The sequence below is a fragment of the Kryptolebias marmoratus genome, linkage group LG19 (assembly GCF_001649575.2).
Source record: "Kryptolebias marmoratus isolate JLee-2015 linkage group LG19, ASM164957v2, whole genome shotgun sequence".
NCBI lineage: Eukaryota > Metazoa > Chordata > Actinopteri > Cyprinodontiformes > Rivulidae > Kryptolebias > Kryptolebias marmoratus.
This window is the reverse complement of record NC_051448.1, coordinates 19,782,747-19,804,652: the sequence shown is the minus strand read 5'-3', so window position 1 is coordinate 19,804,652 and position 21,906 is coordinate 19,782,747. Positions and strand designations below refer to the sequence as shown.

General features: G+C 41.0%; 1 protein-coding gene across 3 annotated transcripts in view; it reads right to left on the bottom strand.

Annotated features, from left to right (window-relative positions):
• Positions 1 to 3,996: 3,996 nt before the first annotated feature.
• The window catches only part of cnstb (consortin, connexin sorting protein b), a 30,879-nt gene continuing 12,969 nt past the window's right edge, over positions 3,997 to 21,906 (bottom strand). For 2 of the 3 annotated variants that reach the window (XM_017409273.3, XM_037981603.1), the window contains exons 4-11: positions 16,263 to 16,293; positions 13,629 to 13,715; positions 13,388 to 13,499; positions 12,868 to 12,889; positions 12,714 to 12,786; positions 11,037 to 11,296; positions 6,658 to 6,802; positions 3,997 to 6,554 (exon numbers count right to left, since the gene is read on the bottom strand). In XM_017409273.3, coding sequence (XP_017264762.1) covers positions 6,346 to 6,554; positions 6,658 to 6,802; positions 11,037 to 11,296; positions 12,714 to 12,786; positions 12,868 to 12,889; positions 13,388 to 13,499; positions 13,629 to 13,715; positions 16,263 to 16,293 — 939 coding nt within the window. In that variant the 3' untranslated portion in view covers positions 3,997 to 6,345. The remainder of the gene's footprint in view (positions 6,555 to 6,657; positions 6,803 to 11,036; positions 11,297 to 12,713; positions 12,787 to 12,867; positions 12,890 to 13,387; positions 13,500 to 13,628; positions 13,716 to 16,262; positions 16,294 to 21,906) is intronic. The other variant, XM_017409274.3, reaches the window with a different exon arrangement.

Here is a 21,906-nt window from a genome sequence, read left to right as displayed (position 1 = left end):
AACTGCTTTTCGCCCTCCAGTGAACTTAGACATCAGGGTTGAAAAGCCCATATTGGCTTTAAAAATACATCAGTTCTGGGGAGAGGTTTTGAGCTATTAAGACCCTACCTGTTTTATTTTTTGTTAAAAAAAAACATGGAGTTTAATTCTGAGAGAAGCTAGCAGCCACTGTTAGTTCAGTAATCCTGTTCAATTTCGACTGAAGCTTGTTAAACGTTTTACTACGACCCTAGAAAATATATCAGATTGTGAATATGTCTCTTTTAGAAGATCTGCAGATCAGAAGCAAGTATCATCTGACTTCAGTAAATAATGAATAACTGTATCTGTTTTGTTATTATCCAACTGATGATCGATGCAGAAACTCACTGGGCTGCGACTCTTAGAGATGAGTTGGTGACTCGAAATTGCAAATACACGTGTGGCCGTGCAGCCACATTTTGCATGGCCAGTTTTTAAAATCACTATTTTTGTGCACACGGCCTGCAAAAATGTATTCTAAGATGTGCACATTATTTCATTATTTCAGTGTCCAACTCTGCTCACACTGTGCTCACCTTTGGCAGTCGCCCCATCTTTATGATTTAACCTACTGAGAGAAATAGTTGCATATTTTGTGAACATGTTCGGCATTCAAGCAGCAAGAACTTCAGGTAAACTGAGACCCAAATCCCCAATGGTTTGGAGACATTTCGGAGACTCCTCTGCAAGTCCGCTCCCCAACTAGTCAGCAGCTGTCACAGCCCAGTGAGATGCTGGCTTTAACGTTCAGAGTTCACAGGTGGGACAACATACAGCTCCATCCAAGAACAGTGGACACACACACAAATTCAACCCACAAATCAGTCTAAGGGAAATCATCTAGTTGTGTTTGCAGCCTCAGCACTGCAGCACTCAGGCTCGTCTCGTCCACAGACAGACTTCTAAATCTGTCTCGGTCTGCCTGTCAGGCTCTGAGCTCCACTAAAATCACATTACACAGGATATAAGTCCCTCTGCAGCCGGCAAATCACTGCTGCCCCACAGACACTCACATTTATTGGACGATCAATTAACGCTCCTGACTTGATGTTCTGGAAGAACAGTTTGACCAGTTAGTTGGTTTGTCCTTGAGCCCTTTGCATCGCTGTTCATTGCATTTATTTTTATAACTACTGCTTTTGTTAAAATACTTGTCCATATTTGGCGTCACATCAGTGAAAAGTAGTGGAATTTTGCTGAGAAATCCCCTCCATGCCTACCTTTTTCTTGTCTTTTGGCTGCCAAGTCCTACAGTCCGATAAAAAAGCTACAACTCAAACTTAAGGGTTTTAGCTAGACAGTAATTCCTCAGTAATAGCTTCACCTCCTTCTGGCTTTGGCTCCAGCGACAGGCAGTGGCTCCTGGCCAGACTTCCTCAGCTAATGTTGGGATCTGATGGGTTTGGAACGGGAATTCTCTGCCTGACATTTAGTTTCTCCAACAGCAGCCACGTTTACATTTTAGATCAGCATCTGTCTTAGCTTCCACCTTAAAGCCAACGTGTTTTATGACTTGATAAAACTTTGATATCGATACTTGTATGTTGGTGCATAATCTCAGTCATGCAGGACCAACGCAGGACATGGTGAAGCTCAGAGCTGTTTTTATTTTTTTTTATTTATTTCTTTTAAAGGTGGCCGTACTTCCTTTCTTGTTATTTTTCAGGACACTTTGTTGGTGTGGTTTTCTTCACACGTGACACCCTGTCATTCCTGTTTTTTCCCTGTTAAAACCTGATAAACCACCAAGTTATTTGTCTTAATTTAACAAAATCATACTCTTCATCATTTGGTAACCCTGACTCAAAGTAAATATGAACATAAACATGGAAAAAGAATTTAAAAAACTGTTTAAATAGATTTAGTTCAGCTTATTTTTCAGCACTTCATATAAAAAAAAACCTTATTTTTCAAGTAAATTTCATTCATTTTCATTTAAATGTGTAGATGATGTAAATGGAGAGGATATTATGGGCATAATTCACCTTGAGCAACTTGTTTAATGGCACTGTTCTTCACATAAATATGTGCTGCTCAATTATACTTATATGCTAATACTCACTTATATTTTTACTTTTGGACTCTCAGACAGAAGCTGGCTAAGAATTAAAGTTCCACCATTCCTTGAAAGAATGCATATCACCCACCGCCTTTCATCAGTTTCAGACTAAGATCATCTGATGTGGAGAACTGACAGCATTTGAGCCGTTTTGGTAAAACCTTAAAAATATCTCATGCAACTTTGTAATATATAACGCTTAGAGTATGTGTTGGGAATGACTCTCAGCTACTACCACACCAAACAGCCACTGTTTTGTTGGCTGAAGTTGATTAGCTTGAAATGGATTGGCTCCAAAGGTCAGTCGGTGGTAGAGAGACATCCAGTAATTATTTCCTGAAGATTTTATTACATTTCATCCAGTCGTTTTAAACACAGACCTCAGGTGATCTGTTAGCGAGGGAGTCTCCTGTCTCAGCTGTTCAGAGCATACTATGCAGTTTTGAAAGTTTCACACCAATTTGTGCTTCATATATGTGACCAAAACGTCTCTCACACAGACCAGCCCAACAAGCACCCTCGAGAGGGAGAACGATTTGCCTGTGAGTTCAGCTTGCCTAAATAACGTGGCTCCCTACAGCTGAGAGGTTTTGCACTTTTGTCTTCAAAAAGCAAAAAAAGAGGTCCAGTTGCCTGGAGGAAAAAGAAACCCTTTTAGGAAGGCACCCACACAGTTGGGAAGCATCACTGCTTCCTGCCATATATTGGGTTTTATCAAGAGCTACATCTGCAACACTTGACCCTCAATGTTTGTCCTTAATTCAGGTAGAGTGGATGAGTCAGGAAAAACAGACGCAAACCAGCAACAACACGGACCATGGTCCCTATCTGTCTGTTATGGCAAGCGTACTATATAAAGTGTGTTTTTAGTGATGTCATTAGAAAATATGCCCTGCCATTTTAGAGAACAAACAACTTAAAGTAAAGGTAACATGCCAGGAATAAAAAACGAAACAACAAAAATAGCTAATTTCCAAAGTAGTTATAGGATAAAGACAGGTTGTTATAAATAATATTCAAAATTTATTGATGGACCAAATTACATGTCAAAACATTTAATAAATAACAAATTTATTTAATTTGTCCAAATTTTGACTGTTTACCAAATATTTCAGACACTGATATGGTAAATGACTTAATGTCATCAGTGGATCCAGTCTTTACACCAAACAGATCAGAGAATACAACCAGTTCAGAGACGTTTCAGTGGCCTACTGAAAGGTAAACACAACTAGCAAGGTCATTTATTTATCTGGATCATACTATTTTTTAATCAGCCTGTCACCTTTGTGGAGGTCTGCGCTCTGAGCGCTTCTAGTCTCAGTTTGGGACTTTCTGTCTCTCCCTTCACAGCAAAGCGGTAAACTGTGTGGTTAAAAAATGATAATGAATCTATGGAAGATAAGGAAACTCTTGGTTGTGTTAGAATTAACTGGTCCGACCAGCAGCTTTCATTCTGATTCTGAACCTGTCGTGATTAAACTGTGATCACTAAAGTTTCCGTTGGAACTGGAGCAAAGAAGCCTCACTAAAGCTCAAAAACATTATGTTGGGAATGTGTCTAAAATATCTTAAAGGTTACATGTAAATGTTGTTGCTTCTTTGTGCAACTGTTTATGAGATATTGAACCATTTTATAAAGTTCTCCAACATGACTAAGTCTCTGACTACCCCCAAACAGCAGAAATACACTTTAAATATTTTGTCTACACTGCCATCTTGTAGTCAAACTTGTGAATTACACTAAAGAAAATATGTTTCTATTGTCTTTTTAAAAAAATATATATTTATGCGTGTCAAATTTAAATCCCAACCTCAAAATAAATAACAAAAAAGAAAGAAAAACCAGACTGATGTAAACACATCTTGATTAATAACGAAAAGAAATCAGACCAATCCCAATAAATTTCTTCCTTTTTCAATTTTTTAATTATTTTCGTCCTGATAAACACACTTAAACATAAATACTGAAACAAGTGGGCTGCATTTTACAAAACCTGTGGACAAACAGCAGCCATGGTGATGACACAAAGGTAAGACTCTGTCACTGTGCACACGTCTAGATTCCACAAGCAGAAAACAAAAAAGCAGAAACAGTTAATGGAGGGTGGAGTCATAATTCATTTTGATCGTTGTCGGCTGAAAAATACACTCTGTAATCTGATCTGAAGCACATCTTCTCTCTTTTAGTATAACTGTGTGAACGAAGGGGGGAATATGATTTACTCATAAATCCTGAACGGTCATTTTGGGTTGTCAGAGGAATGAACGTGACATTGAGTAAACATAGAGTGAGTATGTGGACGATGTCAGATCATTTTACTTCAAACTGATAATAATGATGGACGCACCGAGACTGCGTCATTTCCTACCAACAACTGGATTCATGCAAACCATAAAAGAGGTGCCAGGTTTCATTAGGGCCAACTCGCAGCATGACGCTTCTGTCCGAACTGCCCATGTTAAGCCCGTATCTCACTGGACTGCACTGGTTGAGGGATTTTTAATAACGTCTTAAAATGTTCACGGGGCTTTTCAGTTTCCTCACGTGAGTCGGGGGGCCTCGCTCTCTTGTCACTGTAGTTTTGAACATGTAGGGAAAATCTGTGAGACATGTTTTCGCTCAATGGAGTCGTCGTGGGAATCTGGAACACGTCTCAGTTTGGTTTCTGTAATTCTAAAGCCCTAGAGCTGTACTGTTTTGTCAATGCCTAATGCTAGCTCCAGGCTAACAATGGCCCAAATTTCCCCAGAAGTTTGCACTAACGTGTCATTCGGTGTCATTCCAAGTAAAAGCCTGTGTGTTTCTCGCAAAATTTGCATCTCCAACAGTCGTAGTCGAATGATACTGACTTTAAGATTTTGAGAGTAATGTAGATTCTGACCATCTGTAGAGGAGTTAACATAAAGGTCTGAAACTGTCCCTTTCAGAATAAGGATCCGCTGGAGTCAGTTTATCCAAAGGACTCAGGTTTTGGTGACTTCTTGTTTTTTAAAAATGTGAAACATCGAACTTCTGTTTTACAGACAGAGACTTAAACTTGTCCATGGACAGGATCTTGAGGCACAGTTGTAGAGAGGAGAGAAGGATGTTTGGTTTGGGAATCTAAGGGTCTCTGCTTTTTGCAGATGATGTGGTTCTGGTGGCGTCTTCGGGCCATGACCTTTAGAGGTTCGCAGCTGAGTGTGAAGCAGTTGGGTTGAGGGTCAGCTCCTATAAGTCCGAGGCCGTGGTTCTTAACCGGCAAAGGTGGAATGCTTCCCTTCGGGTCGGGGATGAGTCTCTTTCAGGTCCCTGGGAGTTTTGTTCATGAGTGACGGTAGGATGGAGCAGGAGATGGATCCACAGATTAGGGCTTTGTCTCTAGTAATGAAGATGTTCCTCCAGCCTGTTGTGGAGTGGAAGGAGCTGAGCTTAAAAGCAAAGCTCTCGATTTACTGACCTCTCTACATTTCAACCCTAATCTGTGGTCATGAGATCATGACTAATAAACAAGATCCTGGATACAAGTGGCTTTCTGGGCACGTCCCATTAGTAGAACATCCTTGGGGAGACCCAGACCTTTCTGGAGGGATTATTTATCCTCTCTGGTTATGAAAACACCTTACGATCCTCCAGGAGGAGCTGGAGAGTGTCACAGGAGAGAGGGATGTTCTGGGTTTCCCTCCAGGGCCTGTCGCTTCTGTAACCCGACCACAGGTCAGAAAAAGCATGGGTAGACTCAAACTGAGCAAAACGAAATGAAAGGTTCAAGCTTACAGAGGAATATATCACATCGTTCTTGGAGTCAATTGATGTTTTAAAAAAATAATCTCAAATATGAGCCTTATTGTTTGTAAAGACAACTTTTACCACAAACCTCACAAACGTATCAACATTTACGAACAATACAAGTCTGTTGGGAACAAGGACTGATGGACTACTTCTGCTTTATTCTACATACAGTATCTGAGAGTTATTAGCCGTCATGTGTGGTATCTGAACCAGAGACAGCTGTAAAGAAGCTTTTGGTCTGTTATTTTTTTACAGGATTTTTACAACACGTGTATATCTTTACATGAAGACGTAAATTGTGGCAGCGTTCACTGTTAGGTGTTTCTTTGAGCACGTCTTCAGTTACACACTGAGTCCAGCCCAAGTCTTAAAGAGACTCTTTTGTTTTTGTACAAGTCAAGCAGAGCTCTAAACTCTGAGGACTGAAGGTCCCATCTACGTCCCGTTGACCCGTAACCGACGTCTCTGTCCCTGTCCACAGATGGAGGGTCTATGTCCGGAGAGGCAGCCACTGCCCGAGCCCCTCGAAGAACCCCCGTAGGTTTGAGACGTAGAAGTCGACGTTGTGAGAGAAGTCGGTGCAGATGTTGGAGTAGGTCCCCACCAGGGTGCAGTAGAGCGCGGTCCCGCCGACGCTGATCACCACGGTCACCAGGCACAGCAGCAGCAGGATGAGACACGAGTCTCCTCCCACTTCGTCTACAGGGAGGACATGGACAAACGTTAGGAGCATCACGGCAGAGTCAAAAACACTTTGATCCCATTAAAAAACGTCCCATCATCGGTTCTCGTCGCTCGGCACCTTGCTCTATGCCGTCCTCGGGCTCACTGAAGCGCACTTTACGTTTAGAGATCTGTTTGTCGGAGATGCTGCTGGGGGGAGGCAGTCCATCCAGAGACGCTCGCCTCCTCTTCAGAATGGACACCAGACCGTCCGGGGAGGAGTTCTACAGGAGACAGAGATGAGAAAAGTCTGCAAAAAATGCTTTTTTAGAGCTTAAATCCACCCAAGTTAAAACCATTTTTACCGTTTAAAGTCTACAGTTGTGTGTTTCTCAGGGAAATTTCAAAGTCTCTCTGAGGTCAGTGGGTGAGCAGCACCATTCAATTAAATCTTTACAAACTCGATTTGCAGATGATCTTTGTTTATTGCTCCCTGCAGCGCCAGAACAAAACAATGAGAAACCTTTAGGGGATTGAAGGGTTAAATGAGGTTGTGGTTTTTGGACCTGAGCCTCTTAGGAACAAACTCTGCAGCCTTTCATTTCCTTTGGATGGCATTAATTTGGCCTCCGGTTCTAATGTAAAGAACCTTGCTGTTATTTTTGATCAGGATATGTCTTTTAACCCCCACATTAAAAATGTTACCAGGACCTCTCTCCTCCACTTACGTAATATCACTAAAGTTAGAAACATCTTGTCTCAAAATGATGCAGAAAAATTAAAGATTTTATATAAGATTTTATATTAAAGATCTTCTTGTTCCATATTTTCCTAACAGAGCACTTCCCTCTCAGATTGCAGGTTTACTTGTGGTTCCTAGAGTTTCTAAAAGTAGAACAGGAGGCAGAGCTTTCAGTTCTGGTGGAAGCAACTTCCAGTTTCTAACTGTGAGGCTGACACCCTGTCTGCTTTAATACGAGGCTTAAGACTTTCCTGTTTGATCAATCCTATAGTTAGGGTTGGCTTGGGTTTCCTGAGCTCTCCCTTAGTTCTGCTGCTTTAGGCTTAGACTGCTGGAGGACAAACTGACCACATTTCCTCACTCTGCTGCTGTCTCTACTTGCTCTAATCTCCGTGTTTGTATTTGTAAATATTTCTATCATTAACATGATTTTCTTTGTCTTTCTTCCTATAGAAACTCCACCTGGACCAGTCATTCTGTGTTTGGTTGTGTCTCTTTCCCGTCCTCTCAAACCTCAGCCAGTCCAAGCAGATGGCCGCTCGCCCTGAGCCTGGTTCTGGTTCTGGTTCTGCTGGAGGTTTCTTCCTCTTAAAAAGGAGTTTTTCCCTTTCCACTGTCGCCTTCGTGCTGTCAGGTTGGGAAGATTCAACACAATCTGCTGGCCTCCTTAGATAGATAACTTTTATTAATTGGCTTTTATAATGTATGTGAACGCTTTTGTACAGTGCCCTGAGACGACTTTTGTTGTGACTTGGTGCTATATAAAAAAACTGAATTGAATTGAATTAAATATGACCGAGGAAACTGTTATGAGCTGCAGCGACTCAGTCAAAACTGAGAGTGAAACTTTAGGTGCAGCCTTTTAAATTGTTAATCCCCTTATCTCATAGGAAGCAGACACTTTAGGACTGGAAATATGTGTGGGAGGTTAAAGAAATTTTAAGAACTTAGAAGAAAAACACTACAAGTACTGACACTAAAATGTGACGTGGCTTTAAAACTAGAGCTGTGCAGAAGACAAGACATCTTATTTATTGTGTTCATACCATAATCCTCAAAGACAAGACACGTTTTCCTTTTTTTCTTCACATACCAAGTGATTATTAGCTCCTGTATTTAGGTTTATATTGTCTCAAATTAAAGCTTTTAGGAAACTTGTGCTGTTCTGTGTTTGTATTAAAGGACGTGGTATGAGTAATCTGCAGACGTGTTTCAATAAATAAAACAGGTCCAACGCTGGTAGCAGCTTTCCTGAGGATCATAAAATATAAAAGCACGAAGCTACAAAAAATCTTCTGCAGCAAAAGAACTCGTCTGTATTCCCGACACCTTCGTGGGCTGTCAGAGCTCGTAGCTTCTGAAAACACACACTGTTCCTTTGAGCATCAACAGTAATCAAATATAAAAAGCCGTAAACTAACGCCGGCGTCTTGACGCTCAGGTTTTTCCTGGAGGTCGCTGCATTGCTCGGCTGACAGCTGAATGACAAGTGAGCTGCTGCGCTGAAAGGCCTCTCGTAAACAGCTGGAACAGCGTAGCTTGACATTTTCTGGTTCAGTCCTCCCTTTCTTTTTATAAACCTAACAGATGTGCAACAGACTCAGTGGCTCAGCTTAGAACCAGCTTTCATCATCCCCACGAGCTAATAACTCATCAACAGCTCCACCAAACAGCTTCCTTAGATCTTTTGGAGGTTTTTCTTATCGCTGCCACCAAAAGGTAAAAGGTGGCTGATAATGTTTCTGACTGTGCCTGTCTGTCTGTTAGCAAAATATCTCAGAAAGACAACATCTATAACTTCCACTCAAGCTGAAGCTGGGTTTTTATTGTAGAAATAAACCCTGTTTTTCACTCAGAGTTAGGCAGACCTTAGTATCTGCTACTTTTATGCCCTTACTAGACTCTGGTTGTGCTGTTCATGAGTGCTCCAGTCCTTAGACACGGTTTACCACAGTGCGCTGAGGTTCGCCTCACTCATCACTGTGAGCTGCACATTAAATATGTCTGGTCTTCTCTTACCGCACGCAGACTTACACACTGGATGAGTGCGTAGCTTTTGCTCAGAGCGGTTTCTGGCCCCTCGGCGTGGAGCACCCTACAGACGGATCTAAAACTGCCAGGCCTCATCTCTTTTACAGCCTTTAGCTCAATCCTGAAAGATGGTGTTAGTAAGACCTTTAAACGAAGCCTATGTTTTTAACCATGCATGTTTTTATCTCTCCCTGTTTTACCCATTGTCCTATATTTTTAATTGTTTTGATTTATGGTTTTGATCTGGGTCAGGTCACCCTTGGAAAAGAGATCATGACCTCAGTGGGTTTTTATCTGGTCAAATAAAGGTGATGATGAACAATTCAAGATGGCAACGACAGCTAATCAAACCTAACGGACACAAACATGGACATAACTCAGCCAACTGCACAGACACTGAGCTATAATTTGGTGTGGTAGTAGCTGAGAGTCATCTAAAGTCTTGAAATAATGTGTGAGATTGCATATGGCCTTATTTTGAAGGTTTGACCAAAATGCCTCAAACTCCATTCTTTCTCATAAAAAAGGTGATCTCAGTGTAAAACTCTGGCACATGAGGCGGAGGGTGATATGCATTCCTTTACATGAGGGGTCTCCAATCCTGGTCCTCGAGGGAAACAAGTAAAACATGCAGGGCAGAGGACCAGGATTGGAGACCACTGCTTTACATGAAATGCTAGACCTTTTAGTTTTTCCTTGATTTAGCTATTTTTGCCAAGCCAAAATGAGTCAAAACCCAAATTCAGCTTTACGTGTTAACTTTTAATTTCTACAGATCTGTACATTTTACTGAGGAAAAAAAGCCAGATATAGAATCTTTAAAGTGGTCTTTATCAACAGATCTCCAGGCTTTCGGAAGGTCTGTCATTCCTTTTCTGTCCTGACCATCCTTACTTGGCATAGGGTCCTTTAAGAAAAATCTATTGAAACAGAAATCAGGCCTAAAAAACTACCTACAGCTCATGAATAGTAAGATTAAGAAACAGGAATATATCCAGTCAAGATTATTTTTATAGAGACCCTGAGAGATATATCCTTTAGCTGGTCATCTATTCTTTGGGAATCACCAGGTTGGACCTAAAATCCACTTTTTTTGTCTCTCAAACTGGGTTATTTTTGATATATTTCATAAATGCTACTAAAGAAATGGGAACAAATCGTGTCTTAGTGCTAGGCTGCTGTTAGTAAGCTCAGTGTTTCATGATTTCCACCAAGTTACTTAATAGTCCTGATCTTGAATCCGTCATTGTGACGCCCTCAGCCTGTGTCATTTATTTGGTATAGCTCTGATTTCTCCTCTGTGCAGGAATGCCCCCACCCCCCATCCCACACAAGACTTCATATGTTGGCCCAGGCTCAATAATCAGCACATTTAGCAGGGTGGAGCGCTGCAGGGTGAGGCCACACCCGTGGAACATGGTTGAAAGGAGACGATGATCGATGGGCGTGTGCAAAGAAAAGGGCTGTTCATGGTGTAGGACTGATCTGAGTTTTTTTCCTCTTTAAAGCAGAGACTAGAGAGAGGAAGGAAGTGTTGGACATCCACGCGGAGAATGATGGATGGAAGGAAAGCAGAAAAGAAAAGCCAGGAAGGAGAGATTTATAAGATTGTAAAGCTTTGTGGGGTTGCAGAGCAGGACGTTTCTATCACTCTGTTTAGGTGTAATTTGGCAGCCCACAGCCCTGACAGCGGCTTTCCCTTCGCCCTCTTCAGCATGACTCAGCAGCTGTCGGCGTATTCTCACCCCCTCTGCGTGGGACAGCTTGGCCAGATCTTTGTCCGAGGCCTGCGGTACTCCTGTTGGCCACTCCACCTTCACCTCCTCGTCCTCTGGTGTCTCCTCACAATGCTCCTCCTCCTCCTCTACTTCCTGTCCTTCCTCGAAGGCCTCTTCTCGTCCCTCCCGCTCCTCCTCGTGGCTCGTCCGTTGGGAGGAAAACCCAGAGTCAGAGATCGGGTTCTGTCCTTCCTCTTCATCGCTGCGTGTCGCCTCGGGCTGGCTGGCTGTAAAATGTGAAGGAAACAAAAACAAAAATGTCATTTATTTGTTTCACTGAAGCTGTAACATCTGTGATACTTAAAGGGGCTGATAAAAGACTGTTTCACAAATAATCCATTTTATCATAGTTTAAATAATGAGCCGAAATACATGTATCTTATGTAAATTGGTGATATTGTGGCTTTTCTTTTCTGTATTTTCTTTTGTTTTTCTTGTCACAGTGGACCTACATGTGTCTTTCATAAAAATAAACGAACAAATGAATATCATGCTTCCATTAACAGTTTCAAGCTAAAAAAATGATTGTGTTACATATACATGACTGCTTGTGGCTGCCTCGATAATCTGCAGGATTAAAAGTAGAGTGATTAAAATTCTAACATTCATAAACTTTCTTCAATAAAGCCCAATAATAATTTGAGACTTCCTTTTTTCAAGAATATGAGCTGACAAATTGCCAACGTTTTAATGACTAAACTGTAAGAAGTGCAAAGATTGTAAAAATAAACAATTTCTTAGCAAAATAAAAAAATAAAAATATAAAATGTTTCCACAGATAAGTTGGATTCTAAATAAATTTGAGGCATCCGTACTCTTCCCGTAGCTTAGAAAAACCTAAACAAAAATACTTTAAAATGTGTAATTTGGACAAAACACATGAGAAAACCTAGTCATCTTCAGAGCTCTACAGCTCAGCTGTCAAACAGACAGTTGGACTTCACGACTGACCTGGCATTTTGATATTTTTACACAATCTTAGTTTAAGTTTGATGTTTTTTGGAGATTTTACCATAGATTGTTCAACCTAAAGTGGAATGATATTGTACTCTAACTTTTGAGCTGTCAAAACTTTTGCAAACTCCTTACAGTCTTTATACTTCTGATGCAGTTTATACATCAAAATGTGGGCAGTTAATCTTTTTCCACCCGCTATAGGACTTACTGATGTCTCTAAAATCACCTCAGAGTGTAGAGAGTTCCCATCCAAACTCTCATTGACTTCCATTGTATCTTATCTCAGCAGTTTCTCTTTAAAACTAGAAGTGAGGGGACTTTTTATCACATCATATCTCCTACACAGAACACTGTAGACACATATGGTCACCTATGACATCCAGATGCTTCTGCCACCAACAGTCCAGGAGTTTTTCGATACAACTCATAGTTTTCTAACATCGACTGATTGTCTGAGGCTTACTTTCTGCTCTCCTTAGAATATTCTAAAACTGCATCTCGAGTCACTGTTAGGCTTCAGAGAAGAAAGTTGATAAAATTATGGCCGTAGATGCGTTGGCACCTTTCAGTATTTCTTCAGAAATGTTCTAGTTTCATTAGTTCTTCCAATTTGGGTAAATACTAACGAGGAAGAGCATCTGTAATCTGTTCCAGCAGCGCTACTTTGGTTTCTAGCTGTGCTTTTACCGTTATCATGTGAGGCTTGCAGATTCTCGATCTTGGTCTGATTGTCTTTCAGAGCTGCAGTCAGTTTGTCCTGCTGAACGAAACACAATCAACAAATTTATCCCACAGAAATAGTTTGACACCAACAAGGAGCGGAAAGGTGTGCAGGTCTTACCCGATCCACGCTGACGGATGGCCTGAGAGACGCCGCAGAGAAATAGAGGTGGAGACAAAAGAGAGTCGGAGAGGTCAGAGTAAATTAACTGAAGTTATCGAATATCTGTGCAAAAGAAGGGCACATCTGCTCCTTCGCTAAATCCAATCCACCTGCATGAAATATGTGTGGCTGCAGGAGAACATAGCTGAGTGGCGACAGCATGCTGAACTAGACTCAGTCCCTGAGTCGAGCGGAAATTAATATGCTGTGGGTTTATTCTCTGCCCTATTGGAATAGTAGAGTCATATTTACGACAATATGAGTCTTTAGTTTACCCTTGTACAACATCAGAGTCCTGTGAGTGACTCCTTGTTGTGTTCATGAGAGGCAGATAGCAGCTGATTATATCAAAGAATTGATCCTAAAAGGCTTCTGTCTGACACGTAGATGGAATCTTAAGAACGTCCTTGAGAGATTTTAGTTTCTGCACACAGAGATTAGGTATAAAAAAGACAAAATGTTGCAGTGTGAGTCTTACCTGCGATGCGTTCTGCAGATGTGGCTCAGCGTCTCGATGTGCTTCTGACTGATTCCGTCTGTCTCCGCGGGCGAGCAGCTCTCAGTGTCCTCCTTCTCTCCTAACTGGCTCTCTGGAGGCACAGATGCACATAAAACGAATCCACTCCCTTCCCTTTATGTGAGTTTGGCACAAAATTACACTGTGCTCAAGTTTTTCATAAAAGGCTGAAGTGTAGGGAAAAAGCAGATGCATGCAGTACCCCAGTTCTCCTGCAGGGCGGCGAGATTGGAGAGCAGTCGTTCATGGTAGAGCTTCTCCAGCTGCAGGAACTGGATGGCCCACTGGTCTGAGAGCATCAGCAGTTAAAGAGATGGTACACACAGAGACACGTGCAGTGGCATTCACAAAGGATTTCAGCTGAGTGTACACAATTAGACAAAAAAAAATTAGCAAGGGGTCCATAAGTATTTTCAGGACACTACAGAAGATGCACTCAAGTTTATACGTGACTTTTAAAGTCTAATGACTCACCGTGGTGCACAGATGGACCAAGAAATTAACAAAAACCCTAACAGAAAATCCTTGAAGATTTTGCTGACTCATAATCCAGAAGTCAGTTTCTGACTCATCTGTCAGTGTAGCTCATGATATCATTTCAATATGATGAACTACAATAACTGAAACAGCATTTTCCCACATATCTGGGGGATCAGATCTGCAAGGAGCTGGCACGTCCAGAACGAGCGCCAGAGGGCAAAGGTAGTGGCATCATGAGTGCATCAATAGTGTTATCAGGCAGTTGCCTGAGCATCAATCAAAACAGTAAGTGAAGGACAAAAGACACAGAGGACACAGTTGGAATGTAGCCGAGTGGTTGTATTGTGCAACTGTCTGATATGTAAAGTGTATGTCAGACAGTTTGGTCTGTCTTGGGCACCTTCACGACTTGTAAGGGTGCCCTCATGTACCACACCAAGGGAGGATCATTATGTTTTAAGACAAGCATTACAGAACCCAATGAAATCTGTGCCTACCATCTAGACACAAGTAGAGGATTCTTTACAACAAATGGTATCAGCTGGACCCATGGTTGTTGTTAACACCCGAGCATTTGGAATGGTGCCACCATAGTAGGCATGGACTGATGATGAACGGTGTTGTATCATGTGCAGAGATGGTTCTCAGTTCTGCATTACCACAGTGGACCATCATGTGTGCTGCGGTGCTGAAAGGAAGAGGACCAATTCTGCCGATGTTGTGAAGAGACACTCATGTAACTCCTGGCACCGTGCCTTGTGGAGCTATAGGATATGACATCAGGTCACCTATGGTAGTGATTCAGGGGACTCTGGTGGCTCAGCACTATATCAGGGACACCTTGTCTCTGCATATCTTACCCCTCCTGAGACAGGGCCTTGGTACAGTTTTTTAACAACACATTGTTTGTCCCCAACAGCAGGTGTGTCTATGGACTGCCTGCAACATGTTGAGGACCTCCTTTGGTCAAACCTTCCCCAATAGGACATGTGTAAGATCACCTCAATTGTCATCTCCTGGATCTTGAAGTCCAGACCAACTTCCAGCAGGAGAGGACGCAACTGTCTGACTCTGTTCCAGCCTGAATCTCCACTTTTATTCAAGTCTGAGGGGTACCACACCCTACTGACACAAAACCAGCCGTGTACTCTACGGAGAATTCGACTCTTCATTTAATCTAATATTATAATCAGTGCAGTACAGTCACATGACCTTTCAACACGAGCAGTTTCATTTTATTTCCACAGCTCTGTCTGGGGGTAAACATTTTTTCATCATTCAATCCAGAGATGTTGCCACACACAAAGCACTTTGCATAGGGAAGCACAGTAATATTTATCTAGCTTGCATTTAAGTTAATCTTTTAGTCAGAATTTGATTTAAAAATTTTGTCAAGCATTTCTCTATCCAAGTTCATGGTTAAATTCAAAGTAAGAACTTGAGAGTAACAGCAAAAACAGAATGTTTCTATTTTAAATTAAATTGAAAGAAAGATGGTAACCAGCAGCACAGATAATAGTCAATAAACAATAAGAAAAACAACCTTTTTTATCACGTTAAATAAAAGAAGAGGCTACTAAAACCTCGGATCTAAGCGGCCCGACCTAAAGCACCATAACCTGCACTGAGATAAACAGATGTGGTGCCGAACAGATGCTTCCCTTTAACGTTCTGGTAACAACATTCTGTTGTTGATCTGTAAAGAATCAGCCCATCCCTCCCTCCTCAGGTTCTCCCCCACACCTCTGCAGGGATTGGTGCCGCTGGACGTCTTGTTTTCTATCCGACTCATTGATCATTTCTCCCTCCTGAATTCTCTGTTTCCTTTCCCTCCTCCTAGCACGTAAACACGCAACAGCCCTCTGCAGCAAAACAAGGCCGCCAGCTGTTGCCGGGGCAACGGCACAAACAGCACCAGAGGAAACTACAACTGCAGGCCCTCAGGGCTTCGGGCCGGAGTACGGGGAAACACCCAGAGCCCGTGGAGGAAATGAGCAAATATTAATAGGATGGAGCAAGATGAGTCTGTAAGAGAGAGAGGAGCAGGGACAGGTCTTTCACCACTTTCTTGTTGAATACTTTAGTCCCTTTATGGTTTAACTTCACTTCTCAAACCACCACAACAGGCTCTGACAGCACGAAAACAACAACCATTAAATCCTCAAATCTGCTCTGCTCCGTGACCCCGTAAATCCCTCTTCAGTCAAATGAAATACAAACATTTAATTCCACAGAGTTTATATCACATTCCTACTTTTTTGTTACCACATGTGTCAGTTTGACTCCGTCGTGCTCCAGCTTGGGAAAAAAAAAACCCAACTGACTGGATGACTTCCTACAGCAACTGAAAGGATACAGTCCTCCTTCAGCGAGTAGGCCTCTGCAATCTGAAAAAAAAAGATAAAAAAGCATAAAAAAGACATTTCTCAAACAGGAGCTACAGCGTTCTGATTCAACTTAGTGTTACTCTGACAGAAAATATGTGGAGGGAAAGCATTTTTAAGTCAAACATGATATTTAAAGAATAGTTTAAACACTATTAACGATTACAGGCAGGCGGGACGCAGCCCCACCTAAAAAAGAAATCATCCGCACAGCAAAGTAGTTCCTCCTAATAAACAATGTGAAATACTTAATTACTTAGCTTGCTGTGTATTGTTTTATTTTGAGTGTTTTTCAGCTATTTTTAAACTGAAATTTAAAATGGTTTTTGGAGATTCATTCTTAGTTACAGGTCACTGACCACGTCTGTCAGTAGATTTAACACGTCGCCTGTCGGCAGTGATCGGGGCAGCTCCAACAGAGTCTCATTGGGGCGTAAATTAATCCGACATGTGGACACATTCTGCTGGCTTTAACTCAGTGATATGACTACTATAAACATTACACCTTATGTGATCTTATTTAGTTCCGGTGGCAGCTGCAGCAAATCCTGCTGTGTCCAACAGTGGAGATTTTCTGCTTAAAAATCTATTTATGAGACTACAATTAGGAGCTAAATTATCAGTCAGCAGCTTGGAGCAGACAAATCGGACAGAAAACTAAAGACAGAGGGGAGATATACAATGGGACATTTTCTCCAACATGATAGGCCCATTTTCTGTGAACTTAACTATTTAGATCAACCACAGGTGGATCTTATTTATCTAATTCTGAGGCTTCTGAAAGCGTGTGGCTGCTGTGGCTCAGTGGTCAGTTCTGTGATCTTGAGGTTGCAGGTTTGGGCCTTAAGTAAAAGGAATATATATATATATATATATATATATATATATATATATATGCCAGCAATGCTTAATAAATTCACAGGACTTTTTTTTACACCATTTACCTCAGTTAATATCAAGTGATATTGCAGAAATTTTACTTAAAAGAAAAATTTAAAATTCAGTCTATAAAGCCATGTACCTGTTTGTCTGTTTAATTTTACCCAGTTAAAATTAAAAAATACCCCCCCCCCAACCCCATCACTCACATTGTTTATGCTTTGTTCGACTAATGTTCAAAAACCCGGATTAGCATAAGTTTATTCTCTACTCACATTTTTTGAAGTGTAGTGTATAATATACACAGAATGTTTGTATCTGTAAGCTATGCTTTTCCGAATAAAACACAAAATTAAAAATAAATAAATAAAAATACTCCTATATAGTCTTTTTTTCACAGAAATCACTAATTGTAACCATTTGTGTGGTTATTGATTCAGTAAATTAATGTCCACCCCACCAAGTTTTATGCTTAAGAGCCTACTGAACAATTAATGTGTTATCTGTTGAAAGACAGCCTCAGTTTGTACAAACAGTTTCATTCTGACTGGACCGATGAGCTAACAAAGTCAAGACCGAAGTGAATCTCTGCCATCCTAAAACAACTCCAGTCGCAAAAAATTTTTAGGGGTTAATGCAAGTGCTATTTTGAAAAGATTTAAACGGCCCTCAGTTTCCCATTACATGGTTGGGTGCACAGAATACCACAGTTATTTACAAGTGCAAATAGTGATAGCAGCAGCTAGCTGTAGCACCTGGGATATATCCTGCAGATATATCACTATATTTCTGCAGGAATAACCTTGTAAAGCAAAACTGACAGGGATGTAAAAGTTTATAAAACAGCATATGCATAAACAGCATGAAATTAAAGAGACTGAAGGAGTGTTAAGATGGCAGCAGTCAACAGTTTTATCTGCATTCAGGCTCCCCGTTAGCTGACTGGTCCTGTCAGAATAAACTCTGTTTCTCCAACCGGGGGTCGTTTAAGGAGCTATCTACAACAGGTAAGATACTAAAGGTTCATGACACAGAGACTTACTTCAAAATGTCTGACCTATTTAATATTAAACAGAGTAGCTTTAAGCCCCACATTTATGTGCTTCAAAGGATTCTTCAAATGCAAATCTGGCTTTTCAACTAAATGTTTTTGCTTGAAATTCCCATTCAGGATCACATGTTTGCACCCACCAGGAACCAGAGCTGTGCAGACCACCTTGCAGACATGGAGTCACATGAATCTGCTTACAGACTGGATTAAGGTGTCGTTGGGAGTGTTGTCCCCCCAGATGTTTTCACCTTCATCCACACAACCAGTGAACTACATTTACAACACATTTCTGTCTTTGCTGCCCTGCAGATCTTGGATATTTTCAAATAATTCCACATGTGTCTATGTTAAACTGTTAAAAACCCTATTTAAGAGTCTCTGTGTGCCAGTGTTAGTTGTGAACTTGCTCTTGTCTGTAAAACAGGAGAACAATAAATACAAAGACTGGTGTCTTCAAGATTGGAGAGAAAACAGCCTCAGTAAGAGGATAATGCAGTTAGAAACAGATTCTGGTGCATCAACACATTATTCTTAGAAAAATCAGACGTCCTCATCCTGACACTGTATTTTTGAAGTAAAACGACCTGAAAACATAGACTGAACATTTTACTAATTTAACACATTTAGCAGCTGTCTCAGCCCAACCTCCACAACCGAATGACTTTACTCACAGTTGAGTAAAACCACCAAGGACTAATTCTGTCAGAGTCTATTTTTAATTTCTTTTTTTCTCCTGAAATTGATTGAACTCACATTATGTGTTCTTCATGTGTTGCTGCCTTAAAACCTGGAATTCAAATGGATTATACTTTGATTATAAAGAATGGTCCTACACAAAATGATTTAAATTAATGAAGTTAAATAGAGCTGTAAAGCTCACTTTTTCTCTAAAACGATCAAACTGAAAAGTGGTTCATGCATATGTATTCACGCCCTTTACTTTGCAGCACCGACCATAACTTCCAGAAACCACAGAATTATCTTAATACTCTAAGTGTCAGAGGATCTCAGTATATCTGTTCTGATAGCTCCAGAGGACAAGGACAACACCATGTCTGATTCAAACCTAAAACCTCTCATCCTGCTGACAACATCCCTACACTGAGGCATGGTGGTAGCAGCATCATGGTGGGAAACTGGTGAAGGTTGAAGGAAAGATGGATAAAGGATACTGTTTGAGTTTTTCAGAGATTTGAGACTGGGATGAAGGTTCACCTTCCAGCAGGACAACGACTCTAAACCTTCTGCTGAAGAAACACTCCAGGAGTTTAAGGAGAACCAGTTAAAGGTCCTGGAATGGTTCAGTCAAAGTCCAGACCTCAATCCAACTAAGAATCTCTGGTTTGATTTAAAGATTGTTGGACACGAGCAGCACCCATCAAACCTGATGGAGAAGCAGCAGTTTGGTCAGGAAGAACGGACAAAAAGTTCAGGTTAGATGGACCAAGAGCGAGGAGATGGACCTGAAGAGACTTGATGCTGCAACTGGCAACACAATGTTACGAATAACTATGAATGTTCAGGTTTTGTTTTTGTTGTCATATTCTTTGATTGTTTTGCAATAAGACATCATTTGCATCTCAAAAATAGTAATTGTGTTCTGTAAATTAAACTATACAAATGCCCCAAATTCCTTTTTAAATTCCAGGCTGGAGGAAAATGAAACAAAGATAATGCCATGAGGGAGTGAATACTTCCACAACCCAGGGTGTTTGATAAACTGAATATTTTACATAAATATTCCTGCTTGTTATCTGTTTAACTTTGTATTCCTTATTTAGAGTTGCTTATTTGTTCCAAAAACTGCATCACAGAAATGTATGCAAACCAACATATTTCACTGAAATTATTTGCATTTTGGTTTTAGGAACAACCACAACTTGTTCACCAAAACTTGTTTTTCAGGATGCCTTTACTCTTAGACAAATTAAATCAGGCTATGAAATACAGACCAGTATATGGATGACAATGTCCCAATAATGAGTAAACATGACGCTTAATTTCTGACAGAAATAGAAAACACAGTGAAGCAGGAGGGAGTTGCCCTGCGTCCAAAGGGGGTGTGGCAGGAGGAACTAGGCCCGCCCTCAATGATTCACACCTGGGCTGCATTTAGGGAGGTGCTCTTTACCGCTTTGTTATGCTTCTGACATGGTCACAAATGCAGTTTGGCTTGGTTGTTTGGTTGGCGGTTTGCACGATTCAACTGACTCAAAATTACTGCTTGGGTTTTCCTTTCATGGGGGTGTGGTAGCAAACTTACCTCCCCAGAGGGGTTATAACGTACAAAAGGGTAATTATCGTCAGGCTGAGCCTCGTGTCACTGGGCCATAGGGCGCTCTCCAGTCCAGGTGAAGTACTTCAGAGAACCTGGTAGCAACGCGGCTACAACTCGGTGGGGTACTGCTGTTTTGCTTCTCTGCCCTTGGTGCAGTTTCGCTTCATGCCACCTTGTTTATGTTTCCTGCTTTGTTTTGTGTGTGTCTTTCTATTTTGGAAGCAGCTGAAACAAAAACAGTGATTTGCAGTATAGGTCTGGCTCATTGATCAGAGCTCTGTTCATTTCTCGTGCTGGTCTGAGGACTGTTTTACACTTTATAAATAACTTTTCTATATTGTAGTGATTTTTTTTTTTAAATTGTATTTCATTTAATTAGATCTTGGTGTGTCCAGGCTAGGGGCCGAAGGTGGCAGAGGGTCTTCGGTGTGGACTGTGTGTAAGAGTGGTTGGCGTTGGGGTCCTTCACATTGGAATGCATGTTCACTAGTGCCTGGGGTGATTTATTTGTTTGACTATTCTTTTTTTTTTTTTTTTGTATTAATTTAGGACCAGTCGGCCCGGTTAGGCTTACCCTCCTCCACTGGTAGGCCTTAGTCTTTCAGTCTTCTCCATTCCTTCCCCTATTTAGTGTGCTGTGGTTTTAAGATGTTTTGAAAAGATTTAGAATGAATAAATAAAAGTAATCTTTAAATTGATGAATTGCGTCTCTTTCTCTCTGGCAAGTGAACCTGAGCGCCTTTTTAGAAGTTATATTTCCTTGGGTGTCAATCCCAAGGTGACGTTGTTGACACTCTTATTTGGTTACCCTATTCCCTGTGTAAAGGTAAATTTAGTGGGGTAACATCACCACCAAATAGCATTTCCTTGTGTTGCTACAACAGCAAGAAAAGACTTGCTTTATCTAGTCCTGACAATCCTTCCTATTCACACACAAACATTTTACATTTTAAACTGCTTTTGTTAAATGAGTTAAATCGCTCTGGACTGCCTCGCCTTTCCTTTCTCAGTAACAGAAACTAAACGGTTTTGTTTTGTTTTGTTTCATCATCACAGCAACTGGCAGCAATGCAAAGTAAGCTACAAGCCCACTACAGCTGCGACAAGTGAATTATGTAGTAAGAGCTGTTAGAAGACTGTGTTCTTCAATTAAACCAGTGGTATTTGGCTGAGATTCTTCTCAACAAGAGCTGAAACCGAAGTATATTTAGTTCACATGTAATTAGCACGTCGGTTTAAATGTATAATTTGAGCTGAGAGACAAAGGCTGCCTGTTGATGTCCTTGCATCTGCATTGTACCTGTTCTAGTACTTGTATCCTTCATGTAAAGAGAATGTTTTAGACTAGGAAACTATAGAACTAGACCTTTTGTTTTATTTGAAAATATAACAGGTACTTTTATTGGTT